This window comes from Coffea arabica, chromosome 11e, assembly GCF_036785885.1.
Source record: "Coffea arabica cultivar ET-39 chromosome 11e, Coffea Arabica ET-39 HiFi, whole genome shotgun sequence".
Taxonomy (NCBI): domain Eukaryota; kingdom Viridiplantae; phylum Streptophyta; class Magnoliopsida; order Gentianales; family Rubiaceae; genus Coffea; species Coffea arabica.
In genome coordinates, this window is record NC_092331.1 from 11,072,541 (window position 1) to 11,089,791 (window position 17,251).

The 17,251-nt window shown below is 37.8% G+C and overlaps 1 protein-coding gene and 1 non-coding gene across 7 annotated transcripts in view; both read right to left on the reverse strand.

The window, feature by feature from the left end:
* Positions 1–596: 596 nt before the first annotated feature.
* Positions 597–5,137, reverse strand: LOC113719552 (uncharacterized). Of its 6 annotated transcripts, none has more exons than XR_011825339.1 (3): positions 3,138–5,137; positions 2,327–2,386; positions 597–861 (listed from the first exon to the last, which is right to left on the reverse strand). XR_011825339.1 is itself a non-coding variant. In XM_072072508.1 (2 exons), the coding sequence occupies exon 1, from the start codon at positions 5,007–5,009 to the stop codon at positions 3,180–3,182; it is 1,830 nt and encodes a 609-aa protein (XP_071928609.1). In that variant the 5' UTR covers positions 5,010–5,137; the 3' UTR covers positions 597–861; positions 3,138–3,179. The 6 variants fall into 6 exon arrangements, 3 of the variants coding, with proteins under 3 accessions (XP_071928609.1, XP_071928608.1, XP_071928607.1); XR_011825338.1 differs by having other exon boundaries at positions 597–878; XR_011825337.1 differs by having other exon boundaries at positions 597–945.
* Positions 5,138–7,333: 2,196 nt separating this feature from the next.
* Positions 7,334–17,251, reverse strand: part of LOC113719357 (intermembrane lipid transfer protein VPS13) — a 48,161-nt gene continuing 38,243 nt past the window's right edge. Inside the window, exons 33-48 of the transcript XR_011825183.1 lie at positions 16,479–17,241; positions 16,235–16,351; positions 15,415–15,688; positions 14,556–14,669; positions 14,383–14,466; positions 13,502–13,552; positions 13,233–13,412; positions 12,846–13,138; positions 12,397–12,729; positions 12,243–12,306; positions 11,988–12,134; positions 10,072–10,176; positions 9,890–10,000; positions 9,708–9,812; positions 8,473–8,542; positions 7,334–8,323 (exon numbers count right to left, since the gene is read on the reverse strand). This is a non-coding gene — a transcript (intermembrane lipid transfer protein VPS13). The remainder of the gene's footprint in view (positions 8,324–8,472; positions 8,543–9,707; positions 9,813–9,889; positions 10,001–10,071; positions 10,177–11,987; positions 12,135–12,242; positions 12,307–12,396; positions 12,730–12,845; positions 13,139–13,232; positions 13,413–13,501; positions 13,553–14,382; positions 14,467–14,555; positions 14,670–15,414; positions 15,689–16,234; positions 16,352–16,478; positions 17,242–17,251) is intronic.

Sequence of the window (17,251 nt, forward strand, 5' to 3'; positions counted from 1 at the left end):
AAAAATCTCAAATGAAATGTTAATCATAGCGTCCATTTTGACTTTAAAAAAAATCTCAAATGAAATGTTAATCATAGCGTCCATTTTGATCGTTATTTTTTAGAGTTTTATAAAAAATATATATATATACACTATAGCGACTTTATGTATATGAAGTAAAAGAATGATTGGAAAGTATCTCACAGAAAACGTAAAAGTCTTTTTACAGAAAACTACGATCCAAACAAGATAATTTTAGTTAAGATATCATGCAGATATTTGCCGAAAGATGAAAGGAAAAATGCTTAAATTTATGCTTCGTGGAGTACAAAATAACTATTTTTATGCATTATAAAGAGTTTCGGTGAGTTTTAGAATTTTAGGGGAATTATGGAAACCCATCAAATCTCTCATCTCTTTCAAATTTTTATTACAAGGATCGGTTGATTTTTATTTTTATTTTTATTTGAGCTAATATTTAAAAAGTTAGAATGAAGTCCAAAAAGTCTGCGTTGACGTGACAGCGTATAAAGACCTAATCCTACCTAATGATGTATTTTTTAATTAAAAAAAAAAAAAACTTAATCCTAACTTTTGCTACCAGATTTGGACTAGAATTGGGATCAAACCACAGCTCAGAATAATCTCCAAGTTTCAAGTAACAAATGCTCACAGCTAAGCTGTAAGATGATAACTTCAATCTTTGTCACATCCATCCTTCACCTTGTCACAACAAAATTCAAAATGGGGAGGAAAAGAAAACAGAAAAACAGTGGAACTTCAGCCACAAAACAAGTTCACAGAACCACCAGAACTAGTATTGATGTCTTGCAAATTCACTATGTTCAGCAGCAACAGCAAATCTTTTCATACGCCTAAAACCTGCGCAAAAGTGGTCTCTAAACGGATTCAAATATTAGGCGTAGCTTCTCATGAAACACTGAATATAAATAATGTTTTCGAAATCTGAAATCAAGAGGCAAAGAAACAATGAAAGTTTCAGCCTAATTGATCAGTAAAATGTGTTCTAACTCCACCAACGAACTTTCTAAACAATCATATATGTTACCAATGAACATGCAATTTCACAATTCAGTCTCTAGATCATGACGGGACATAAACAGTAAATCATAGACCCAGACACACAAGCATGCACATGCACAACATTGATGAAGGGGATCCAAAGAGTAGCCAAGCACCTTTTGGAACGAAGAAGAATAGAGTCCTGATATCCAAAGATTTATTACACAAGCAACATTTTTCTGATTTCTCAAATATAATAAGAGTGCGCGGCCACCTATTGCCATGGAAATGAAAGCATACGTGATTCCTAGAGGGATCTCCAGAAGTTAATTTTGCATAATGGAATTCAAAAGGTGGTTGCTGAGAACCAAAATGCTTGGAGGCACAAATGAAATCAGAAACTGAGAACATGTGCACATGAACTAGAAGTTTCAGGCTACAATGCTGAAACTTGTGATTCATAAATTTTCATTCATATCTTTTGGAAAGTGATAAAATCAGAAAATAAAAGTAGATGATTAAGTCTACTATGCAAACTAAGTTAGTTTGAATACTAAAGTTGAATTGCACAAAGAGGTGACATGTAGAAGAAATAAATAAATCTACTCCATGAGAAAAAGTTGCATAACCTTTTTATCTTGAGATGACTCGCTGACAGCCGACGGAATGTGTCAGGTAATATATTTACCAAAAAACAAAAACTGAAATAATACTGCATAGGTCACACATAGACAATTCAGAACAACTTATAAAGTTAAAAGACTAGACCTGGATTACAAGATAAAATGACAATTTATATCGGAAAAAGATAACATCTATCAACATGTTAAACAATTTAATCATTAAGGTCAATGCAACTATGACTCAACATCAAGATACAGATATGTCAAAAGTAGCATTGATGTGTATGAACACAGACAGAGATAGACAGCAGATTTTGGCCAAGGTAGATATCACAAATTATAATCATTTTTGGCAATGTAACATCACATATCACCAGAATTTCTTACAAGTAAGTCTGTGGACTCAATGCAACACAAAAATTTACCCAGAAAGATTGTTAAAGAAACAACTACAATATAAGGAACAAAACTAAAAGAAGGGGATCTTGTAGCAGATCTAATGGTATTCATGCTGACCTCAGTCCTAACAAAAAAAATTTTGTTCTAAGAGCACTTCAAGCAACAAAATAAGGGAGAATAATAAAATATGTGACAAAAGCATCTTGTTGCTTAGCAGCTGATTTTGAAGTCATCGTAATACACACTGTTAGGTCCCTTGTTGGGAATGACATTTACACATGAAGGAAATTAGAACATACAACCTTTTGGATCTTGACTGCGACACTGGTGCAACTGAGTCCATATTAAGGTGCTAACCAACTCTGTAAATCCAATTAACTAAAATTAGGAGATATTGTTTGATGAAATGAATCAAATGCACAAGTCATGATGTAAATGTACTACACCTGTCCACTAAATCTTTCTTTTGACTCACATTCAATGCTGTAATTGTGCTTGTCATTCACCTATTAATTCAAGGGAGTATGTAATTGAAGGTTAACGGAAGGTGAGGTTAGGAAGTGACATGATTTCTTTGTGCATTCAACTGCCTATATCATCTTTTCTTCAATTTTGCTTTCCTCAGTACAGTTCCTCCAACTGGTTCCAATGCTATACATACTGAACTAACTAATGGAAAATGCCTTGATTCCCCGTAGAGGTATGATTACTGGCATATGCAATACATGCCCAACCCTTCAGAATCAGTTACTTTCCTCAATTTAGTCCCTAGAAGTGCTTTTATTAGATCTTGTAGATAAGTTAACATAGACTCATACGTTAAATATTTATAACAAATACAGCGGGCACATACACTACAATATGTCACTTTATCATGATCAGATTCTATTCCACAAAGCATTGCTAGTAAATGGCAGTTTTACAAGTTCATTCCAATTCAATAGCTACAAAACTACCATACAAACAAGCTGCAATTTTACCAGATGATTCAAAAACGTGCAAAAGTTCTTGTAACCCTTTCCTTTCAAGGGGACTATGAGGCATCCTAGGTTTATACACAAATCTAAAGAGGTGGAGGGAAGAAAACATAGAAAAAGGATGAAGAGTTCTAACCACAAAGAAAGAATAATATAGTGGGAGACCCAACGCATGATATCAATCAGCCCCTGGAGCATTTGGCCAGTGAAGGAATTTATAACCTTGAAGTGATGGTGGCATATAGGTCTGAGATGAAGCTTTAGGATTGTCAGGAGGATAGACATAGCCTTTCCCATATCCAATCTCCTTCATTAGCTTCGTCGGTGCATTCCTTAGGTGAAGCGGCACCCCCTCATTCTGCCCAACAGAGTCTCGTGCTACCTTCTGTGCATCTTGAATTGCTCTGTAGACGGAAATTGATTTAGGAGCCAGAGCCAAGTAGGCAACGCATTGCGCTAGAACCACATTGCACTCTGGCATGCCAATAAAGTGACAAGCTTGGTAGCAAGCAACAGCCTGAGTAAGGGCAGATGGATCAGCCAAGCCTACATCTTCACTGGCAAATCTGATGAGGCGACGTGCAATGTACAGGGGCTGTTCTCCTCCTTCCAGCATCCTGGCCAACCAATAGATTGACGCATCAGCATCACTCCCTCTCATGGACTTGTGGAGCGCACTGATGAGGTTGTAATGCTCTTCACCGTCCCTGTCATAAGCTATATGCTTAGACTGCATTGCCTCTTTGACATGACTTACAGTGATCGAAAGCACATCTGAATCCAACGATCCTTCTCCTCCTCCACCTCCTTTTTTCTGATGAAAGCGCTCTGTAGCTGCAGTAGTAGCCGAAAGTTCCAATTTGTTCAATGCCACCCTTGCATCTCCGTCACAATGAGCTGCCAGGAACTCAATGGCTTCATCCTCTACTTGAACTTTCGAGAAAGATGAGAGTCCCTTATCGGAATCGGAAATGGCCCGCTTTAGGAGAGTGGCAATGTGGTGGGGTTTGAGGGGATTGAGGACAAGCACAGTGCAACGGGACAATAATGGAGTAATCAAATGGAAAGATGGGTTCTCAGTGGTAGCACCTATGAAAACAATGCTGCCATCCTCAATCACCGGTAGGAGAGAGTCCTGTTGGGCCTTGTTGAACCTGTGAACCTCGTCAATGAAAAGAACAGTCCTCATCCTCCTATTGTTATCGATCTTGGAGTTTTTTGATTTCCACTTTCTAGCCTCCTCCACCGCGTCTCTGACCTCCTTGACCCCCGAATTCACGGCTGAAAAGGGAACAAAACGGTAGACATCAGAGCAAGAACTGACAATGGCTCTGGCAATGGAGGTCTTGCCGGTGCCGGGTGGTCCCCAGAGGACAATAGAAGGGAGGCGGCTATGTCGAATGGCGGAGCGGAGGGCGGAATTGGGGCCCAGAAGGTGTTCTTGGCCAACCACTTGGTCAAGGGTGGATGGCCTCATCAGCTCCGACAAGGGTTCACGTGGAAATGCCACCGGCGAGGAGGAGGGCTGTTGTTTACTACCATAATTATCACGTTCTTGCGGGGAGCTGCTTAGCCTAGGCCTCTTCCCTCCCTGTAAGTGATGGTCATCATCATCAAGAACGTCTTCATCAGCATGATCATGCTGCTGCTGCTGCACCACCTCCTCCTTGCATAGTTGGGATTTAGAAGAAGAAGAAGTAGCGGGCGTTGGGGTTTGAGTTTTGCAACGGAAGTGAAAGAAGCGATCGATTTTGGGCTGGAAATTGGAGGAGGCAGCAGCAGGAGAAAGAGGAGGAGGAGAAGGGCTATTATCATGGTGAATTTGAGGGGGTTGTAAAGCAATTGCAGTATCAGCAGTATGACGATGAGGAGGACTGGGTGTTGTTTGGCTGCGGCTGAGAATCCAGTCGGTGGCCTTGACGATGTCGCCGCCGGCGGCCTTTAGAGCTTCAGCAGCCAGAGAGTTGGGGAACCCCATGCTCACCAGTTGCTTCATCATTACGTGCATCTTTTCTCCCTTCCGCTGGCGCCAACTCTCATCAAGGAAGTGGAATTTGGCACTTTTAGGAAAGCTGAAATATCAATAGCCCACCCCACTTTGTAACTTTCCCATCTTGCTATATCTTACGTTGGTCACATTCAAAAAAGTTGCCCTTCTTCTTCATGTTATTACACTAGTCACCCATAGTCACTATAAGGGTTAATTCTAATAAACCCCCCACCCCCTTAAAAAATGTTTCTTTTTCACATGAATGTCTAATTGAATCAATTCACCTCTTGTGCTATTATAAAGTTTTCAATCAGGTACAATTGGTTGGATAGCCCAATTTCAGCTTGAGTTTGGCATGTACATTACATATATACTAATACATTTATACTCAATTACCAATTACACTTTTACTAATTATACATTTATTCTATTAGCCCAAGTAGGCACCGACGAGGGGGGAATGTTTGGGCAACGGGATGAGGGACTCCACCCCCCCCCTCCCCCGGTTGCCATTCCTAGTGGTGATGGAGATGGGGTGTTTTTATTTTTTTTTTCTCAATACACCAAATTTTCCCTGCTGCAATTGCAGTAAATTCTAAAACAATTACAGTAAACTACACTAATTTTTAGATAAACTCATGAAAAACGTGCCAATCAAATGGATCATGATAACTAATCCATGGATTATATCCCAAAGAAAAAAAACTTTGCCAAAGGTCGAAACCCCCAATCTTGTCAAATTATCAACTTTCATGTGAAGTGATAAAAAATTTTCATGTGAATATGTTAAAAGAGGAAATGACGAACACTAAAAAGAAAATTGATTAAAAAATCATACAATTCGAGTTTCGCTTTAACCTAAACAAGAAAAACACATGCATTGCTAGGTTAAGAGATGGTAGTGATACGGTTGTAAACGAACAATTGAGATTTAATTCAAAAAATGGTAGATTTTAATTCGATCTTCAACTAGCTCGAGCGCAAATTTAAACAGAAATTAGGATTTGATTAAGGTATCAAATGCAATTTGAACTTGTGCATGTTCAGCTCCTTAAGGATAAGGCTTGGATAATTTTTTAATATTTAATATAAAATTATTCATTTTATTATATAAATATTAATATGTATTTGTTATAATTTAATATTAAAATTAAATAAATTTTCAAACTCTCGAATGGAACTCAAGCTTATCGAATGTTAAATTGAATTGAACTCAAACTTAAATTTTGAGCTCTAATAAAATTCGAGTTTGAGTCCAAAATTTTGAATCTAACTTTACAGGTTTAAAATTTAATTCAATTTGATTCGTTTTGCAGGTCAATGTAGTGGTTTTACTGTTTCAGTCTCAACCTAACGAGTCATGGTGAGTGAAGCAAGTTGGATTATGGTGAGACCTAGGTCTTCTTGCACATGGAGCAATGATAGAAAAGGCTCTATAAATTGGCTCATGGTGACATCATTTGGATGTACACCTATATTTACCAAAATACACATATCTTCACAATTCGAGAGCTCAAATAACTGATCAAATTCGAGCTCAGAATGATGCCGCTGATTAGTGAGAAGAAGATTTCGCTCAACATACTAAGAGTGATGCGTGTTTGCTTAAGCAGAGATTGATGTTGGCGAGTTGAAGAGCACCAAGAATATTGCTGGTGTTCTTGATGGTTTCCTTCTACTAAGATTGATGTTGGGGAGTTGAAAAATATCAAGAATATTGCGTTGAATGAAAAAACTTTTTTCGTTACACAATAGACGTAACATCCATATTACACACTTTAATGTGTTGACACGTATTTTCTTCCCTTTGAATTATCATAATTAAGTTGAACTCAGACGTCCATACATCAAGACGTGTAACATAGGTGTTACACACTAATGTATAACAGAGGATTCATAGCCCATTTTGATGGAACTGATTTGTGGCAGTTGAATGCTTAGAGAAACTACACAATTTGGGGCATAATTGTTCCGTTAAATTCACTGTTTCCCAACAAACCTGGTCAGTGGTACATATGTCACCACTGTACATTTTCTTTTGCGAATTGGGGAGAGTTGGTTGACAATTATAAGGTGCCCATCACGGTTCAGTTTTTCTAAGATAAGTGTTTTTGATTCACAACTGACCACAAATGTTTAGAATACAAGACAAGAGGGGAGGGAGTGCAAGGTGGTCTTATGTACCTAATATGATATTCAGGGAGGTGAAATTCGATTTTTTGCTTGGTTTATCTAAGGATGGACAAGACCCTGCATTTACATGTTATGTCGAATACAGTAAGTTTGCCTTTTGTAATCTATATGATATTGGAAGCATTGTTAGGGTGAAAAGGGTGGCAAGGTTTACAAAAAAGATTTCTATACTGGAAGCATTACTCCTTAAACAAGGGATCTTCAAGAACACAGACCTATGTGTGGTTGGACTCTGAATTTTGCTCGCGACGAAGAAAAAGACCTAGAAAGCTGAACTACGAATGAAATGTACAAATATGTACAAAATGTACAACAAGAAGCTTAATGTACACAGCTTGGAACTCACTTCAGCAATGAGCTGGCATCGTTAAAAATCAGTGGCAGGCGAAAAATATATTCATTTGAATTGCGAATGGAAGAAGTCTGCCTCCAGTTTGGCTATTTGAGATTGCTTTGGTGCAGAATGTAGGTCCTGCCCCAGCCTCTGTCTTTTCCCTTCTCAATAGTAGACAAAAGCATTTGTAGAAGGTCCTGCGCATCTTCTTTGCAGGCAAACTCTAAGTTAGTCTGGAATAGAGGAAGAGGACTCTGATAATTGTTCCACCGCTTTACCCGACTTCCCTGACTGTGCTTCTGCTGCTGGTGCGGGGATGCCCTCGAGAAGGTATCCATACTGCTTCCTACTATGTGTACTGCGCATTCATCAATAGTGGCATGAATTACACTGTCCATTCCAATATCTGCTTCTACGGCCCACTCTGGGCTGGCCGGAACCCCCAGGAAATCGGGCTTACCCAAATCAACCAGACTGGAGCAACTCACCACCAAGATACTTCTGTCTGTGACAATGACGAATTTACCACCCTGTCTAAGTGCCTTACACATGATTAAGATCTGGTCTCCCAGTTTCACAACATTTTCAGCATTCCTAAGCACAGCTGTTCCAATGGCTTCCTCCCAAGAATAAGGCTTCAGTGCACATCCTTCACTTAAAGCCCTTGGTAGGCGTACTCTAAATCGCTGTGAACCGACGTGAGGAATTTTGCTTCGGTTTCTGATGCTTTGTGCTGTTTTTCCAGTAACCTCAAGGATACTGGCTGCTGGTTTTGCCACAAGTCCTGTTACACCTAGAGCAATGCCTGCATGGACAAATAGAGAATGAGGAAGGGAATATGTAAAACTTTAGGAATCAGTCGCCAGAATCAGCTAGTTGATTTTGGACTACCAACAGTCCAAGGGAAAAGGCACAATGAGTACAAAGATATAACAGAACAACCAGAAACATTACCTGAAACAACTCCAGGTAGGCCATGTTTTTCAGCACCTTGAACAGGTGATTGGAGAAGGCCAGTAAGCCCCTGAAATGGGAAGCTTAAAGTCCATTAATATTTGAACAATCATTCTTATGGCTCACTTGTATATTCTTGTAAAACATAGGTAGTGTATGATGGTTGATATAGAAACAAATAAAAATGTGATATGGGCCAATCATCACTCATGCAGCTGAAAGGACCAGCAACTCTAGAAGAAGCAATCAAATCACTTTACGAAGCCCAACAGATTTTGATGTTACTGTTGAAAAAGGGCTAAATTCCTGCTGAATTCATGGTTTCTATTAGATCAACTATGGCTGGATATACTGCTTCACTCTCCATGAGGATAGTCTCTCTAATGTAGTAATACAATTGCCAACTTCTCCACTTTAAACTTTCATAATACTACTTTAAATGAACTACATTTTGCAGTAATGCGATTCCTAACTACTCTATTAACTATTATATTACTTTGTGAACAGTGAATAGTGAAATTTTATTGGATACTTCAATTTATGTACTCCATATCAGATGAACGGTGAATTTATGTGTTGATACTTGTTAGCTAAATCCATTTGTTAGTGTTATTGGATATATTTTGCTTTCCGTTTCATTTTCTAATTTTGTGCATATTCTTTTTACAATTACTGATCGAAAACAAAATCATCTTACCAGAAAAAACTTAATACTCTCATCTTGTCTTTCAAGATATCTTTCGCCAAGTTCCCATGAACAGCCTCCATATAAACATTATTAATTATTACCCGTGCATTTGGAAACAACCAATTTCACAGGTGTTCCATTCCTGAAATTACTATACTAATAAAATTGTGTGCAATAATCTAACCAGTTAAAAATAATGATTACCCAAAGAAATTTCCTTGACGGAACAAACTTATATTGTACTTTGATTGATGCTTACTCTGTAATAGTGAACAGTTTCAATATTTAAATGTTACCATCTATACATGAGAGAAGTTAAAATTAGTGAATGGTACAAATTTAGTCAGTACTAATCTTTTTCACCATTTTCTATGCAAATGCATGACTAGAACTACTACAAAAGAAGTGCCAGAAATTGCTCATTTACATCTAATCACATCAAGTTATTGAATGAAGTTTTTGGATAATACAAGCAAATGAACACAAATTTCAATTTATCAAAGCAATCAACAAGTATTATGAGAATTGTGATAACAGAGAAACGCACCTCCAAAAATTCATTAATTACACCTTTGCTATTAGTTGAAATTCCCTTTTTTTCCCTTCCCATCTGCCCAACATTCTGGTTATCCAATGCAAAAGCAACAATACCCTGGAAGTGGAGATTTGTGTTACCACTAAGAAGTCAATAACAATTACACGTTTCAAGTATTGCTAGGTAACAAGTACCTTATGTGCTGCTCTGCTGAATTGACTCGCAGCATCACTTATCGCATAGAGTGTGTTACTCAGAAGACTGGTGGTGCCTTGTGCCATGCCTGTAAGGAGTCCTACAGGGCTCTGCAGGAGCCATTGTTAATTCCACTATATAAGGTTAATCATAGTCTTAGCAAAGAGTAGTATAAACTTACTTGAAAAACATTCTGGACAGGAACTGATACAAAATCTTTTATCCCAAGACTGACGCTCCTCGCAAATCCCAAAGGATTGCCAATAAGGCCAGCAGAACCAAACAACTATAGATAAACAATAAAAGCTTAATATGTTGCTAACACTGCTGATTTAAGAAAAACAAAAAAAGACAATCAGAGAATAATATCTAAAATACAGTTTTAGCACATGCAGAGTTCAAAGTAATTTTTCTTCATACAAGAGACATGGATGTATATGTGAACAGCACTGGTTCTCTGTCCAGCTAATTGAGATTGAGAGGGAGGCCAAGGTCATTGTTCCCTAATTCTCATCAGATTAGAGAAGAATACTCCACAGGATAAATTTAGAGTCTCCAAGTATCAAAAAAATTATGAGGCAGGCTAAGATGGAAAAAACAAGCTAATGAGCCTAATGTCCCTAATTTGATGTGATGAAAGCCAATTCTACTAGGGAAAAAACACATCAAAACATTCCACACTTGGAGATTGGACTTGCACGTACTTTCAGCATAAATTCTAAAAGGCTGGAAAGCCAATAATCCAGGACATACAAACCAATTACTAGAAAAGCACCAAAATAAAAGATATGCATCTCACTGCATTCTTTTTCAATCTATGCCTTCATCAACCCCACTATATAGGAAAGTATAATCTGAAGACTCAAAAAGGATTGAGTGCTCAATTGATTTACATTCTTCAGAAAAAGCTTGTTGTCTAATTTTTGTGTAAGACAAAAACTTTTTGAACTTAAGGAACAGGTCAAAAGACTGGTTCACTCACCAATTTTTGTCCAATTCGAACTAGTACTGGTCAATGAGAGAGATAGACAGTGGCAGGAGCATTACTTTATTGGGAAAGTTTTGGAATCCAAGTATCACAACATGTTATCTACTTCTTTATATGCTGCATTGCCACTTTCTTTTCCTCTTACCACAATATACAAAATGAGCTAGCTCAGAGTTAGCTCTTCCTTTTCCTTAGTTACCTGCTCCATCCTTTTCACCACCAGGCACTTCTAGTCAAAGACCAATCACTCCAGGGTTTTATTTGTCATCATTAGATTCGGTAACTACACCATCATCTGGCTTAGATTCCAACACCTACATCCAACTTCTCGCCCTGTACCTTATTGTAGATATATCCCTCTATACATAACTTTGCTGCCTCACTATGTTCTCTCTGACTTCAGCAATCTGCATGAAGCTATTTGTCATCTGAGTTGGAAAATGGCTATCACAGACATGTTTGCTTTGTAAAAAAAATGAAAAATTTGGCAACTTCTACCAGTCCTTATGTCAGATTAGTGTTGGTTTTACATACAGCGAGCTACCGGGCATATTACTTCTTTCGAAGTTCAAAGCAACTCTGTCACCAAAGGGAGAATTATATGGCTTTTACAATTGTGTTGCAATGGATTCTGATAATCTTAAAGATGCTCCCAAGAGACTTTGACATATTAGTATAATTGGCAAGTTGACGTTCAAGGTCTAAAACTGTAGCAGTTCCAAAGGCTCTGCGGGATGTTGGTCACAAAGAAGAAGAAAACTGACAAACGCTTCATGCAGGAAAGTCAAGTTCCACACTGTAATGTTCTATGTGATAGTATTATACAATCAAAAGATCATTTGAAGAGCTAGAGCACGAGTATTGGGTCAAATAAACATAAAGCACCCTGAAAAGCACAAATTCTCACTCTTCAGGCTCGAAATCTCTCAATCTTCCTACAGATCAGAACATAATAGTCCAATAAGCTGATATTCTAATTGCCAAACCGTCTCAGTTCCTGATGCTGAAGGACAAGAAAACAAGGGACAAGATACCTTGGAAGAATAAATGGAATGTAACTATGAGCCGATCAGATTCTAAGAGATGCAGAGACACCACTTAGAGATTACCTTGTACATCTCATGAAGAGACTGCCTACTGTAATGCCTGATAAGGATCTCCTGGATGGATTCCCAGCTAGCCAGCTGATGAGAAAGAATTAGCTCTTTAAGGTGAATATTTGCACCCTCGACGTCTGCTAGGGCCATAAAACCCCTCTGTATTTCAGTGTCATCAGTATTAGCAACAGATAAAGCTACATCAAGAACTTTAATCACCTTCACATCAGAAAAATTTAACATAATTTCCTGAAAGCTTTTGCTTACATGGATGAGGGATTCTCCCAATGCAAGGACCCCACTTCGAAGCATCCATGGGCTGCTGGAAAAGCTGGAGCAAGTAACACATCATACAGGTCAGGGTTTGTTTATCTCAGGAGAACTACAAAGAGAAAGAAAAAAAAGCAGATAAACGGAAAACCTTAAAGTCATCTTAATTGGTGCCAGATCAAGCAGTTCAACATATATTTTCTTCTGCTTTCTCGCTAGAAGGTGAATTTGCTGCCAGGGAGCTCCAATAGGTATTACTGGAGGAAGCGAAGAGCTTCTCCACTCTTCTTGATATGAAGTAGTAACAAGGGCCTGAATTTGTGCATTAGTATCCTTGACAATACCAGGGTCAGAAAAAGATGGATAAAGTGTAGAATCTACTTGCTGCAGAACCCTGGTTTGGAACCTCATTTGCATAGTTTTGAAGTATCTTAATAGACTTAACACCAAATCTTGCTCAAGCTCAAGATGAAAATCTGTCACTCTGCAATCATTGTTCATAAAAACAAAGTTTAAATACTACTACTTAAATTTATCATAGAGAACAAGTTCTGTAGTGCTTCTTAACATATTAGACATAATTGATAGAACAGCAGAAACCTTAAGTTAATATGTTCAAATGACACCAACGACATATTTTTGGTCCTCCACTTTGCCACAGATAGGTTGATCACTGGTTCTTGCAACCTATCAGAATCAATTTGACCTGTAATCTTTTTCCTATCGTCCTTATTGCCTTTATAGCACTTGTCAAAGGACAAAATGACAGGATATGGAGTGCTTGGCAACTGGTTATCAATTTGCAAGAATGAGATATGCAAGCAAAACTTTTGTTGATCAACACTCTGAATAAGATCAATTCTTGAATTCTTTGCACAAAGAAAGAGCAACTCCTACAACATAATAGAAGCACAAAAATATAAGCACTGATCCATGTAATTGGATTGTTTCAGCAGCTATGTAAAAATTTGATACGTTTTTACATACCTCTGGGTAGGAATTCATTAGAGAGATCCCAATAAAGGGAATGTCAACTAATATCTTTTGGTTAAAAGGACCAAAACTTTCACGTTTTTGGGCTTCTTTTTGCTTAATTTTAAACTTAAAGGTGTCTGAAGTAGGCAAATCATTCAAAACATGGTGGCTGGAATCAATAATGCTGAGGACCTGCCATAATGTTACAGCTAAATATGATCATTCCTGAAAACTGAAGGAAAAATAAGGCATAATAAATATATCAAGTACAGCATGCGTACCTTAATTGCTCCTTCAGAATGAACAGAAACCAGCAAAGTTCTTTCAGGTTTCTGCAAAAGATAATACAAATGACAGCTCATCCTGACAGTACATTCATCCCAGTCATGAATTAAAGAAACACAAATGCCGAGTTTTGTTTAGAACGAACAAAAAATATAGAAATTTTATCACTACAAAAGATGTAGAATGTCGACAAAAAGGCAGAAAGGGACTAAAAGAATACATAAAAACACGTTACCATCATGGATTAGTTATATATTCCTTGATCAGAAAACATTTGCATGCAGAAATTCTTTGACTTGAATGCTACGCTAATTCCACAATGTCAATTGTCAATTCTGGCACAACCGTTTCAATTACTCACCAACGATATCATCCGGTTTATGTTGCACACACTTGTTTTTATCTTTTTTTCCCCTGTTTTGTACAATGGGTGCGTTACCCTAGTCTAACTCTTAACTTTTTTTTTTTTTTGTGGTTCAGGAAGGGGTAAGGTTTGCATTGAGAGAAGCTTTGATGCTGAAGTGTGGATATGTGCAATTAAATTGAAATTCTGGCCCTTGTCTAAGTAAATGAAGCTGCTTAAAATAACTTTGTATAGTGTTCAAAACACACAATCAGACATTCCAGTTGAGAAAGATTGCAAAAATTCTGATGGATCAAAATGGGATCATCAAAACTCAATTCTCAAAGGATAGACAAGCCTGAAGTCTGAATCTATCCACCAACAATTGCAGACAGCAAGTAGAAGAGCAAGACTTTTAATAAGCTACGGGAAATTCATATGTGGCATAAAGATAATTTTTAACTACACAACTTATATGAAGTATGCTGAAGTGCAATATATTTTCAAAAGGATTAGCGCACACCATAAGATTACCTCAAGAGTTGCAGGTAAGTATACTGGTGAGTAATCCTTGACATCATCAAGTGTATATATCCCTATAATGCGCTCACCAAGCACCTGATTAATTGGACACAAACATGTATAGAAACAACAGAAGAGGAGAATTCAGAAATAAAATGTCATCTGGAGTTCACAAAAGGTCATACCTCAACAGTCAGACGGTGTGGAAAGCAAGGTTCATCCCATGCATAAGGTTGAGATGTGTAAGAGTGAACCATAGTTTCAAAGGTTTCACATCTTTGTTGGTAAACTCGTAGTCTCTACAATAAGCAAAAGAAGGCAATGTCATAATCAAGATCTCATAAAATAACTAGTTGAAGGACCATTACACCACCTACATGAATCTAAAAACACATTCCGTCTGTTTATTGACTGAAGGAATAAGACCAGAATACATTTCATGCATGTCTCTGGGTGTTGTGAGCAAGAGAGATCATACTAAAGCCTAAGCTTCCCCCCCTCCCGCTTTTTTTTCTCCTTTTTTAGTGCATGCATGCCAAACACCTCTGTTACTCGGACCCTTCACTTTGCCCTGCTTCATTTTGCACTAGAACACCAGTGTTCACAGACTCCCATACCCAAGTCTGAGTAACATAGCAAAGAACAGGGTTCTTTAGATATAAAAAAGAAAAGCTCATCCAAACTGCAATTTTTGTCTGTATATTTCAAAAGATCTTATGCAACCCAAGCTTTTAAGGCCAGTATGATAATTCTTCTTGACAACTAAATAGGGCAAAAATAATAAGACAAAACCCAAACAAAAATAAATGTAGAAGTCCATGTCAGTTAATAGCCACAAGTCAAGTAACAGAAAGAATAACGAAAAGGAAAAAGTGAATCCATGCAAACCAATTAGTAAGATTATGAATTTCGCAAAAATAGAGCGACATTAAAAGATTAGAGATCATGAGAAAAAGTCAAAACCTTAGAAAACTTCAAATGCCTTGCTGCTACTACATGATAAAATACCATTCTTGTCAAAGCAAGGATCAAATGATTACCAACCTCCATTGAAAAGTTGTCAATCCTGTAGGGCATAAAGCCTGTATCATCATCAGATAAGAGTATCAAGTTCGTTCCAGAATTTCCATGAGCACTTCCAACTACCTTGTTATCTTCAATGGAAACATCAGCACTCTGCACTTCCGCACGGATCATGTTTACAGAACCAGATGCATAATTCCACATTTTAACCTGAGTATCACCTAGATGCTCTGGTGAGAAGCAACCTGACCACTGCGATCCAGGTTCATGAAAACGAATACAAACAAGAAACTCCCTGGAGAATTTAAGAGCGTGAATATTAAAAAACAGGAAAGCACTATACTTTGTAGGCTTGTATTCTCTATTATAGATTTTTATTTTGCTGGTTTTGTTTGGGTGGATATGTGCGCGACCCAGGAAGGCAAAATGGCATATAATTCGACAGCAGCAATTCTGTTGTGAAGACATTTTCCATTTTAAGTGAAAGCTCCTTCACATTCTACACTTACTATAATTCATTCAACTAAGTTATTCAGCCTCATACCTTTCTTTGCTTCTTGTCTATGAGACCATACATTCTATATGGTGCAGAAGGTAGTTTAATAGCACTAAGAAATAGGCTTGAAACTACTGAATTCTAAGAACATATAGGACTTAGAAACAAAGTTTGAGAACCAAAATATCCAATTCGATGGCTCTCATATCATCAGAAACCAAGATACCTAAAAGTATGAAAACTAATAAAATTTCAATCAGGTATTGCGAATTGGGATTTAGCCTCATGCAAGGGTCAATATCTCCCATTCAAGAAGATAGAATTCTAGTCACATGATACATTTACCTGGCTATATCTATGCACTGAATATGAGAATGTTGTCCAGCTTCAAGAAGAAAAACTCGATCAGTACCCTTTTGCTTGTAAAACAAGGCCCTGCTGCATGCATTGCTGATAACATACCTGGAGAAATAGGGAAATACAGGTATCAAGACGATATGAACTGAGAAGAAGAACAATCTGCTCAAGCTAACCAGATAACAACTAGAAAACACATAGAATCAAATTCATGATGATCCCTGCTCAATACCTTGGCTGAAATGTTATAATCTTTGTCCTTCCAGGAAATGGTGCAGCAACAGCACTAACAGATACCAGGTACCCAGCATTTCCACACAGCTGAGGAACAACTACACTAGTTGAACCAGTTGGTGGAACAAGCAAAAATGGGCTCGACCACAAAGAACTGGGGATTTCTTTGGAAACAGTATCAGGCAGGCATCTACTCAACCTGACCAATATTTCACCAGAACTAGAAATCTGACCAGGAGAGTACATGCAAGGATTGGCCTTCTTACAATCAATTCCCTCAAAATCAGAAGAGTTCATGTCTGGTTTCAACTTTAATTGTCTGTTTGTACCAGACTCATCCTTAGGCATATGAAGTGATGATCTTGAAGCATCCAAGTCAGGCATCTCAGCACACCCATGGCACAATTTTGATGGACCATATGGACTCGAGAATTTGTTATACAGTTTGGAGTCAACAGCTTTCTTGTCAATTTTATTTCTTAATGAACTGAATGCTAGATGAGAATTCCTTGGAGCTTTAAGGAGATCCTGAGTAGAAGAAAGCATACTCAACCCAACTTTGCTGCCAAGCGTTGGGTCGTGCTCATGCAAATCGTAACATGAAGTTACAATGCAACTATTGCCCTTGAGCTCATTGACAGAGTTTGATAAAATAAGAGGAAAACCAATGCAATTATATATCAAGAATGGAACAGAAATGCATATTTCACGAGCCCCTGAGAATGCATCCATTATTTTCTCCATGGTGACATACAAAGGACCTATAACCAT